General features: G+C 40.1%; 1 protein-coding gene across 3 annotated transcripts in view; it reads left to right on the top strand.

Moving 5' to 3' along the window:
- LOC124171025 overlaps positions 1-12,387 on the top strand; it is a 71,897-nt gene that overhangs the window by 27,182 nt on the left and 32,328 nt on the right. For all 3 annotated transcript variants that reach the window (XM_046550165.1, XM_046550164.1, XM_046550163.1), the window contains exons 3-5: positions 5,632-5,839; positions 8,050-8,209; positions 10,568-11,390. In XM_046550165.1, the coding sequence (XP_046406121.1) occupies positions 5,632-5,839; positions 8,050-8,209; positions 10,568-11,390 (1,191 nt within the window). The remainder of the gene's footprint in view (positions 1-5,631; positions 5,840-8,049; positions 8,210-10,567; positions 11,391-12,387) is intronic.

Genomic DNA, 12,387 nt, shown 5'->3' with positions numbered 1-12,387 from the left:
CTCTCTCTGCTGGTGGTTTTAACATTTACTCTCCACTGTTTAGCCTCCTCACTTCAGTTGGTATCATAAATCTATATCCTTTCAAACATCGTTTTATTTATACGCATTTGAAGATCCCTCTCCTTTTACCATAAAACGTCTCCTTGGAGAGGAATCTTTCAGTGTATATGGTTGTTTTTCCGATTTCCCTTCTCCAAATTGGGAGACTTTTGTTAAATTTGAGCATAATTATCGGAGTATGCTTTGATGCTTTTCCGGCGAATTATGAGGGTAAATTCTTCTAGGGAATCCCACCGGGTCAAAATATTAGCGAACGTTTCGAGCTCCACATCGGGGTTCATCCTCAGGGCTGCTGAATGTCGTTTCATTTGTTTATGGTTTCTGAGTCTAATTGTTACAATAAATTTGGTTTATTAAACTATTAAAGAAACTAAAAATAATGATGCCAGTTCCTTTATCGCAGCTATTTGTATTATATAGTACAATATATAACGTTGGCTAATATGGATAATTTAACACAGATAATTTATGCCGAGAAGATTTTACCCATAATTATTGAAGTTTCTGCTGTTAAGAAATATATTTCTATTTGAATTTTAGCATCTGGGTTAATTCCTAGATTAACTTATTTCGATTAGGCTATTCTTTTGTTTTTAATTTGTGAGAAACTTTTCTTCCCACCATGAATTTTAGAACCTAATTGCAATGAATCTCGATGCCTGCCCTATGATAGTTGTTGAATTTCTTTTATTATTTTCGTCTGCAAGATTTTATACCGCACTGATTATTTTTCGCTATTTTTAATACTGTACTTTTCCGCATTTTTATGATTTTATCAATCATAGCGTAACGTACTAAAGCTCCTCGTAATTTAATCTATCGTTGTGATTAGACTCTACGGTATTCACAACTGAAGAAAAGAAGGGTTGAAACATATTAAATCGTGAAAAATTGCTTTTTATATATAAAAAAAAACAAATTTTATTAAAAAAGAACGGTCTACTCCCCTCAAATTATTACAAATTTCAACAGTTGTGACCATTAATGGGACTAACCTCTATATTTTACTTTTATTTCTGGTTATTACTCGAGATGCTGTTCCCATTATGGTAAACGTTGTAATAACATTGCATTTTCATCCAGTTCTGAGCTATCCAAGAAATTTCAGCGCTCTTGCCAATCAGGATGAAGTCGAAATTGATGCAAAATTTGCCCGAAGGGGCAAAAAACAAATATCGAGCTGAATATTTTTTTATTCATTGAGGAAATTACAATATAATGTAAGTTTTTACAAAAATAGCAAAGTAAAGTGGAATTTGATTTTATACAAATTTGATGTATTTTTAAAAAATTGTAGTGATAATACCTTTCAAATATTAACTAAATAAAGACAAAGAGAACAACAATTTCTGCGAAGACGTAGCAATATTACAGTAATATGGATCATGGTGGTTCGGTCCTACTAAGCCACTTATCGCGGCAGGCGCCATTTTCAAACAAATTTAGTGACCGGACGTCTGTAAAGTAAATAGTTTGGAATAAAAAAGGTATAACGACTATTTATTAGTAATAGCTATGAATATTACCCTCCCAAGTAAATTTAAATACCAAAATTTTACAATGCAATTTTTTTTATATTTCTTACATCTTTTAAATTGTTTATATCTTTGTTTACATCCATAGTAAAAACCAATAGCACTAAAGCAATAGAAAAAGAAATCTTGGGAAAAATTTTAATATGTGTAGGAAGGATTGCCGTCCACCCAGGGGAAGCAAACATATCATTCGTCCCTGCGTGCTTGTATCGTACATTTGAAAACTTCTGAGGAAAAGGAAGTGTTGAGGTAATCCTCTGCTAAAATTAATTTCACGTAATACTAAGATAGTTTTTGCATTTCTTTAATTATTTTTGTATGTAAGATTTCATGCAGTATTAATTATATTTCACTATTTTAATATTCTATTTTTCCACAATAGGGTAGTTTCCTTCATCAAAGAAAACGAAAGGCATTGATTGTGAATCGTTACCCACCATTAGTGTATACATAATATGAAAATTATTTGTTTTCAGAAATCCCAGTTTAGACGATTGGCAATGGTCAATTTTAACCTCATGTGAAAAAGGCCAGATTGGCGCTCATGCGATGCCACTCCACATGACATCACAGGGACCTAGATTCTATACGAGTAGATAGGAGTTTTACATCGTCTGAGATTACCAATGCATGCATGAGGCACAGAGCTCAGGGAAACATCTCTTAATAATCACCTATTAAAACTGGCTATGATCGGAATGTTTCCTTCGTGTGATAGAACATTGATAATCCTTATTTAAGCCGAGAGTTACCTGCTAGTAGGGTACTCTGCTACCTTCTAGCATCCTACGTCGTATCAACGCTCATAGTCTTGCACCAAGGTGGCCTCACACGGCGGCAGCGGAACCAGAATGACGTCACACGGTCTTTTCCCAGCATTCGTCCTTAGCTGTCGCGTTTTCGCGCGCTTGAAATTTTTCACTTTTCATTTAATCACGAAAAATAGATATCGTCATTTAAAAATCTAAGAGCGTGAAATGAGTACTCCAGGAGTAATAATCTTTCGATTTAGGCAATAAAAAAATGAAAGGAAACCACTCTATTCAATGATTTGATCAATCATGGTGCAACGTACTTGAGCTCCTTGTAATTTTATCCGTTGCTTTGATTGGACCACACGAGCTACTGTTACGAACATGGTAAATTGGAAAAAATTTGCATTGTCATCCAGTTCTGAGCTATCCTGAAAATTTCAGCGCTATAGCTAAGCAGGAAGCGTAATACGGGTTGCCGTCCACACAGGGACATCAAAGATCACCCTCGTCCGTGCCTGCTTGTATGGTACAATTAAAACCATCTGAGGAAAAGAAGGCCGGGAAGCAATCCTCAAATAAAATTAGCTTTACAGACTATGCACTAATAGTATCACTTATACTTCTAATTTTCCAAAAATAGTTATAATGCCCCTTCCTTTTGCCAGTGTTCATATTTTTGCCCACAGAACTTTTTTTCTGCTAATTTTCCTATGTTTTCATTATGGTAGGCCATGTAACAGTTGAAAATCGGTCAATGAAACGCTTCCAAGCTGTCAGATTTAATTTATTTAAGTTTAAATTCCATGAAAATTGTTCTATCAGCAATGGCGTAGCTATGGAAGGACTTGAAGTAGTCTGCAGGAGTTACTTGAGCATGCTGAATTGAGGTGTAAAATTTCGGGCTCAGTTGTAGATAAAGGTATTTGTTAAATTCGTAATTAACTTTTTCGTGGATTTGAAGGCATAAATAGCGGATACTGAAGAAATATTAATCCTTGGAAATAAAACTTCCTGTTTTGCAAGAGCGCCTAATGGCAGAAACAGCGGTACACGAGGATGCTTTGAAATTTCATCGGTGATATTCACCGGGAAAAACTCAGATTCTTCATCCTGGGTAATATAACTTCCTGTTGTTTGCCCAGAATTGTCGGGTACCGCTGTTACTATCAGGTGCTCGTGAATAACCGGAAGTTGTATTTCCAAGAGTTGCTATTTTTTATGGAATCCGCTCTTTCTGCGTCCAAATCTCTGAACGAATGAATCATCATTTCAAGGCATTCTACTTTCTTCAAATGAGCCTGGAATTTTCCACCGTGATTCAGCAGGCTCGAGTATTTTGCCTTCAAATACATTTTTTCAGAGATATTTTTCGAAATTAATGCGCTCAAGACTGTCGCTCCAAATCTCGCTATGAAATCTTTGGTCGCCATATGTCAACGCAACTCATATATTTATCGCCATAAATTTCCTATAAAATTTTATGATAATATTTATCTTATTTTTATGCTAAAATGTAGTCTACTTTTGTCCACGCAGGCATAAATTAAATTGATAAAAATAAATTTTGACTTCGACTAAAATGATAAGAAAACTCCATCATTTCTCATTTATCTAATTATTTTTATGACATCCCTCTCTCGCCGCTACATGGCCGATGGTTTATGAACAGCATTTATACTTCGTATTTCACAGCTATTACTCATTTAAATAAACCGGTTGATGGAAGAGAAAGGTAATTACGACGAAGAAAAAATCTCATTAATTTACATTAAATCTCATTCACATAGCATTATCAGCTATCGACTCAGATGCAATTGATTGTTTGAGGCGTAACTTGGTGAAAGCGATTCATAATTAACATTAAAAAGAAGAACAGCACAAAGTTCTTCTTTTTAATGTTGACTCAGATGAAGTTCCCAAAGAAATATTAACCGTTAGAGTGCCGGGGAGCGCTTTTGCGCTGCTCCTACCTCTCGCGAAAAGGGCCATGCAATGTCACTCTTAGATGCTGATAATTAACTATTCATACAATTGTCAATATTCATTTTATTTTAACATAAACTATTTTCTTTAAATTATAAAAATTGACTCATATTACCAAAAATTCGTCAAATAATATAATAAAAAGGTGAAACCACATATCATACAGATTTCCTAAAGTTTTTCAACACATACCTTTACTTGTTTTTGAGACCTAATTATTTTCCCTAACCTACTGCAAAATCAGCAAAAATGTCTCGGCACTTTTGGCATAGTACCTGGAAAATCGGCTGGCATTCAAACGGATAAATACAGTAGATTCATTCAATGCTAAGCCAGACGAAGAATATTTTGGATTTGCATAACCCTATGTTAAATAAATAATGTTTTCAAATGCCACCTTGTTTTATTATTAAATTTGACTTCCTTTATGTTGCTTTCTGATGTATAACGCGCAGGTTCTCATTTTATCAAATTTTCAGCTAAGCTCTGCCTATCGCATTTTGGTTTCAGGAAGTCAAGTTCTCTCCTTCCACACCCTCAAAAAACTTAGACCTGCCTTTCAGTCCCAAAGATATTTGAATAAGGTGGTTTCCTATTACTTTTTTATTGCCTAAATCGAAAGATTATTACTCCTGGAGTACGCATTTCACACTCTTAGATTTTCGAATGACGATATCTATTTTTCGTGATTAAATGAAAAGTGAAAATTTTCAAGTGCGCGAAAACGCGACGGCTGAGTAGTAATGAAGGACAAAGTCCGTGTGACGTATTTCTGGTTCCCGCTGCCGCCCTGTGAGTTGACCTTGAGGCGAGGCTTCAGTGCTGATACGACGTAGGCTGCTAGCAGGTAGCAGAGTACCCTGCTAGCAGGTAGCGCTGGGCTTAAATAAGGATTATTAATACCCTATCAAGCGAAGGAAACTTTACGAACTTAGGCTATATTAATGGGTGATTATTAAGAGATGTTTCCCTGAGCTCTGTGCCTCATGCATACATTGGTAATCTCAGACGATGTACAACTCCTATCTACTCGTAGAGAAACTAGGTCCCTGTGACGTCACATGGAGTGGAGTCGCATGGGCGCCAATCTGGCCTTTTTCAAATGAGGTTAAAATTGACCATTGCCAATCGTCTAAACTGGGATTTCTGAAAACAAATAATTTGCATATTATGTATACACTAATGGTGGGTTAGGAGAAGCAATCGATGCATTTCGTTTTCTTTGATGAAGGAAACTACCCTATTGAACTCTTAATTGTTTCTAATCGGACGGGTTTTATATATTTTGTCCTCTGCAGTCGGACGCCGTGGGGCAAGGTGAAGGACATTATTCAGACGAGGAAAGAGAGTGTCCGTCGAAGAGAGGCGTGGGAATGGAGCGATGGGCCGCCGGGCCCGCGGGCCGCATCTCCACACCCACAGCCCGAAGCCCCCGCGGCCCGCCCTGCCTCGGCCTCTCCGCACCAGCCGCGCCACGAGGGCCGCACCCGCAAGGAAGCCGTGCAGGTGAGCCGCACCTTTAGGCCTGTTTACACGGTACATAACACACGTACGGGTTAACCCATTTTTGCCCGAATTAATTTTTTGGTATTTTTTGTTATTTTTATTTATACTAAGAACATAAATCGTATTTACAAGAAATTTGCAGTGATGGCAGTATTCATGTAACCCCTTGCAAATATAATTAATATCATTTTAAAATATTCTAATGGAGAAAGATAAAGTGAATTCTTGAGATCAATTTTTTTGTTCCGATTTTGGAACAATGGGAAATGCCTAACTGCCTAAATGTATGAACGCGAGAATAAACGCCAAAATGCACCGTGTTACCGTGTAATTTAATTGATAAAAATAATTTTTGTCTTCGACTTAAATGATAAATAAACTCCATCATTTCTCATTTATCTAATTATTTTTATGACATCCCTCTAGCCGCTACATGGCCGATGGTTTATGAACAGCATTAATATTTCGCATTTAACAGCTTTAAATATAATCCATTTAAATAAACCGGTTGATGGAAGAGAAAGGTAATTATGATGAAGAAAAAATTTCATTAGTTTACATTAAATCTCTTTTACATAGCATTATCATCTATCGACTAATAATAATAATATTATAATATTAATCTTATAATATTCCAACTTGTGCGAATGCATGCACAGGAAATAGAACCTGTTCTAATTTGGTTCATGCATTCGTACATGTTCTGTTACGGTCCACAACAATCATTCATGCAAATAGACATTAACTCGTGCGTGTTAATGTATCGTGTAAACAGACCTTTGAGAACAAATCCCATTGACTGATTCCGACGATATCATTCGCCCACGTGTTATTTAGATACATATATTTCATCCTCGTTCAATTAAAAACTTACTACAAAGTAAACCGTTTGATCTAATTTGAAAATGTTTTTGTCCGTAGCAAATCTTTTATATTTGAAGAACGGGCAAATATTGACTTATTCTTTGTACCCAGAAAGGATTTGAAGAATGAGGATTTTGATAAAATACGAGTATATTTATAATGCATGAGCATTCTATCAAAATCCCAATGCCTCTCCTTCTTCATATTAATATACTTATGTATATTTAATAGAAATCGTGATACACCTTCTTAAGTGAAAGAATTAAAAGGCCTTGAATTGCGAACGTGGAATATTAGATTTTGTTGCATAAATTAAAAGGTCACCGAGGTCCCAAAATCATCCTCCTCCACTGCAATTTCCTCCTCTAAGTTCAATCTTTTCGGTCATACAGATCCTATCCATCTATGCTGAACGTCATCTCGCTTGATCAGCATCCTTCCATCTTTAACCTTAAATTTTGACATGGCTTGCCATATATCGTTGGCCATCAAAATATTTACTTTCCGCCAATAGATGAAACGGTATCTCCTTCATCAAATGAAGAAAAATCAAATTCCTACCAGTTGTAGCGTAACCATGATAGTGACAAATGAACTGCGGACACGGCTGCCAGTTATCCCGAAACGGTAAAAAGTATGTGTGATTTATTTCCATCGTATGCATACTTGAACCATTTGTTCTGACCAAAATATTCTTCCGCGTTTACTTAAGATTGTTAATTATCGTGAAACTGAATGTGAATATTTTAATAATGATAAATTGTTTGCGAAAGAAACCATGCCACCGTTTTCTACGAGGCACCGCACAGCGGCTGAAATTCTGGTAAATACCCCAAAATCGCACTTAAGCCCAAAAAAATCGTTACAACTTCAAAACACGGAGAAATTTTGATCTAAATGATCTTACAAATAATTGCCGATGACTAATAAATTTACAATATAAGCAAACATAAGGTCAAAGCTACGCAACTCCATGGGACTTCAATGATGTTCAGGGGTGTACTCCGCATCAATTCGGGGGGGGGGGGTGTACGGAATACCTACCGGGAGAGGGATTGTTCACCCGTGTAAATTTTTTTAAATACCCATTTTATGCGCATTTTCGAGCCTGAAATTTCATATTCTTTTAGCAACAGCACAATTAAAATTTGAAAATGTTCATAAAATTTGGGGGGGGGGGGTCACACCCTAGTAACCCCCGTCTAAATCCGCCATTGGTGACGTCACACGGGGCAGTCGCCATTATTTCCCCGTTCAGCTGAGACCACCTCCTTGCAAGTGACGCATCTTTTATACGATACGAGAGCGAAAATTGACCGTTGCCCTCTCGCTGACCTGTGTTTCAGGGCCTGGGCGTGGTTGGCGCGCCCCCCCGTCCCCCCTCCAAGTGGACCAAAGTGAAGAAGGCGTTCCTGACGTCGAGGAAGGACGGTGACGGACGCCCGGACCCCAGAATGCGTCTCTCCTATTCGGAATGCGAGCCGCCCGCGACCAACCACACTACAGGTATGGTGATGCTGACCGGCGGCGCAGCTAAGAATTAAGGCTAGGAGGAGTTTTAGAGAAGTGGGAGTTGTGGGGGCCCTTCATCATAAAATTTTTAAGATTAATGGTTCAAAATGGCGAGTTTTACGGCTTTCTGAGGGATATTTGATTAATCATAACACTAATCCATTTAGTAAAATGGATTAGTGTTAGGATTCATCAAATCAAATTAATCAACTCTCGGCGGCCGGACTGTAATACTTAGGGGTGTGGGGGTATTGCATACCCACCAGGGTAAGTGGGATTTGCACGGGCCCTCCTCCGGAAAAATTTTAAGATTAATGGTTCAAAATGTCGAGTTTTACGGCTTTCTGAGGGATATTTGATTAATCCTAACACTATTCTCAATGTAATACTAATCCATTAAGTAAACTGGATTAAACTTAAAAATTTCTCTGAGCTCTGGGGAGGGGGGGGGGGGGGTTTATCCCCTAAAACCCCCTTCGCTGCGCCGCTGATGCTTACCTAATGCAATGAAGTATGGATGATGTATTCTGTAGCCTAATTAGGACTTTGCTTTGGGTAGGAAGAGCAGCGGATGGATCTAATCGAATGGCATACCACGCAAAGAGAAACGATGCCTGGGTGAAAAAAGAACCTGCTGGAATTACGTAAATAAACTTCTTATTTCAATAATTAGGATGTACATATAAAAACTAAAGCATTTAATTTTTTTAATTCAAACATGTAGATCTGCTCAGACGCGATTATTTTTTTTGGTTATTTTTAGGGTTCTTGGGACGGGGGTTCAGTAGGCGCATTGTCGCAGAGAGGTATTGCGTACCTACAAGGCGCCGCGGAAATAGGGTGGTTTCCTATTATTTTTTTATCGCCTAAATCGAAAGATTATTACTCCTGGGGTACTCATTTCACGCTCTTAGATTTTTAAATGACGATATCTATTTTTCGCCATTAAATGAAAAGTGAAAAATTTCAAGCGCCCGAAAATGCGACGGCTAAATATGAATGCTGGGAAAAACCCCTGTGACGTCATTGTGGTTCCCGCTGCCGCCGTGTGAGGCCACCTTGGTGCAAGGCTATGAGCGCCGATAGGATGCAGGCTGCAAGAAGGTAGCAGAGTACCCTACTAGCAGGTAACGCTCGGCTTATAAGGATTATTAATGCCCTATCAAGCGAAGGAAACTTTCCGAACTTAGGGAGCTTTAATAGGTGATGATTAAGAGATGTTTCCCTGATCTCTGTGCCTCATGCATGCATTGGTAATCTCAGACGATGTAAAGCTCCTATCCCCTCGTATAGAATCTAGGTCCCTGTGACGTCACGTGGAGTGGCATCGCATGGGCACCAATTCCGCCTTTCTCAAATGAGGTTAAAATTGATCATTAACATTCGTCTAAACTGGGAATTCTAAAACCAAATAATTTTTATATTATGAATACTCTTATGTTGGGTAACGAATCGCAATCAATGACTTTCGTTTTCTTTGGTGAAGGAAACTACCCTATTAGTGAACATCCCCCTCCAAAATCAAGGGCCTTAACCCACCCCCCGTAACCAGTATTTAGGGCGAAATTCTTACACTCCAAAAACATTATCCCCGTCGCTTCCTTGGTAAAGCAGTCCCAAAATTGGACGGATTTCCCAACTCTTTCGTGTCATCATCCCAATTGATCTTATGGTCTCTATGATCTATGGACCTGTTGGCGGACCCGAGAAAGTTTCAGTCAGCCCCAAGGACTTACCCAGGATCATAACTAGGGGGGAGGTGGGTCAAGCCATGATCTAAGGGGGGCATGCCATGGTCGGGGGGGGGGGGGGCAAGCCAAGTTGTGACATTTTAGCATGGAAAAGGTGAATGAACCAACATTTTAATAAAATTATAAAGGCCGTTTTACACGGGGCACGGAATTGCGCAGGTTAGAGCTGCATTAATTTCTAAAATGGCATGGTATTGCGCGAATGCATGAACGAAATTAGAACAGGGACTATTTTGCCGTCTCGCATCCACGCATTCTCGCATATGTTCTAGCAATTCGCCGCTTTACACGACGCAATTTTGATTGCGCCTTCGCGCGTACGCCAGATTGCGCAATTCCGTGTACTGTGTGAAACGGCCTTAGCGGCGCTTTATTAGTTTATGAGATCATTTCCTTGAAAAAATAGTTTTATTTTAGTCACACATCTTATACGAATACATATCATTTTTCGTGGGTGTAAATATAATTTGTTGAATGTTTTCGTTTCAATCAGTGCTGATGTTGCTTAAAGACTTTTGCGATTTTTGCTTCAAAGGGGGGGCATCTACCCCCCCTGCCCCTCGCTGGGTACGTGTTCAGCCCTATAAAATCTTTCTTGCAGGGATCAAGAGAGTCGCGGCGGGCGGTCAAACGGTAGCGCAAGAAGCACCGTCAGAGTCGGAGAGCTGGTCTCCAGGCAACACGCCGAGCGAGGGCCGGGCACAGCGAGCGACAAACGCGGCCGAGGTCCAGAAGAACTACGGCGACCTGCAGCAGACGCTGAGCCTCGAGTTCCACAAGAAGTTGAGCGAGTGGGAGAAGATGAAGGCGGCGGGAGGGGAGTGGCCGGACAAGCGGAAGCGAACCGCGGACGGCGACTGGCCCAAGGCAAAAGCGTGCAGTCCGCCCGACGACTCACACATGCTGGACTTCCGCAAGAAGCTGTCCGACTGGCGGGGCGACGGCGCTCGGCCACGTGGCGACGCCTCAAGACAACAAGGCGACGCCGCGAGACAACATGGCGACGCCGCACGTCCATGTGGGGATGCCGCCCCCGGACCCGAACACGGCCTTGCCGCCCCGCAGATCCGCAAGCGGCTGGCCGAGTGGCAGCTTTGGAGGGCCGGCAAGTCCGGGCAGGCCAACGTGGACGATCTGCACAAGATGCTGCCGGAGGAGTTCTGTCGCAAGCTGGGTGAGTGGGAGCGGATCAAGTGGGCGGGTGCGGGCGAGGCGCGGAAGGACGCGTCGGCGCTGGGCCGCGTGGTGCGGCGCATGAGGGCCGGCGAAGTGGAGCGGCGCCCGCGGCGGCCGGACCCGAGTATGAGGGAGCCGAAGCATCGGGGCAAGGAGGTGCAGTGGCTGCAGAAGGAGCTGCAGAAAGTGGAGCGGGAGAAAGTGCGGTTGGAGAGAGAGCGGGAGAAATACTTGGAGAGGGAGGCGAGGTGAGTCATCTTTCAGTAGTTGTAAGGTGTTTTTTTTTGTTATTTGCACTCTAACGAAAGGTCACAGCACACCATTATACACACCACACAAAATAAATTGCACCAATTCCTTTAATTCATCCCATTCTGCCTACGAATTTATGGAATAATCTAGGGATGGATTATTCATTGAGTATTCCATAGATTCATATCCAGGAGAGAATGCTAATTTTTTTAATCAAAGGTATTGGAGCACTATATTTTCAGCCTGCTACAGGCATGAGCACCAACTATGCCCAACATCCCGTGGTGACGTCGCCTTGGATTGAAATTTACATTAAATTTGACATAATCACTACTTTGACATTCCTTTACTGACGAAAATTATCTTCAAGTATGAGGGCTATTTTTTTCAACCTTCGATGAGTCATGAATAGAATACAAGGGATGGATTAGAAATCATTTCATTGCTAAATATAAAGTACACTTTTCACTAATTTTTGACATAATCAACTCAGCTACCCCTAAACCTCCCCCAGCCTTAATTCCTAGCTGGTCTTTTTCTCTTGGCCGCCTGAATGATTTACCCACTCTTAATATGGACAAGTGAGAAGTGAGCAGTTAAAAAATAATACGCCTGAATTATAATTTGGCCCCTCATTTTAGGTGGTATGTTGTAGTGACCATCTCGTGTTTTCTTTTCTATCAACATACTTCACACATAATGCAAATGTACCTTGGGTGTACGCGTTTGAATATGAGTCCTCCTCCTGCTCTTCATCATGCTAATGTCTATATATTTTTATGCTGGAAAGTAATTCTGCATACATAATTCTAATTCTTTGATTGTCTTAAATAATCAAATCAAATTTAAGTACAGCATAATGATTGCCATTTACGATGGATTCAGCCCACAATTTGAGCTGCATTTGTGCACTTTGTAAAATTTGAAATTTTGCCGATTTTGTTTCCACACACATTATGTGCCATCAATTATGTAATTCCAGCCTTATTTGCT

Source organism: Ischnura elegans, chromosome X (genome assembly GCF_921293095.1).
Source record: "Ischnura elegans chromosome X, ioIscEleg1.1, whole genome shotgun sequence".
Lineage (NCBI taxonomy): Eukaryota > Metazoa > Arthropoda > Insecta > Odonata > Coenagrionidae > Ischnura > Ischnura elegans.
The sequence above is the reverse complement of the archived record's forward strand: the minus strand, read 5'-3'. Positions and strand labels throughout refer to the sequence as shown.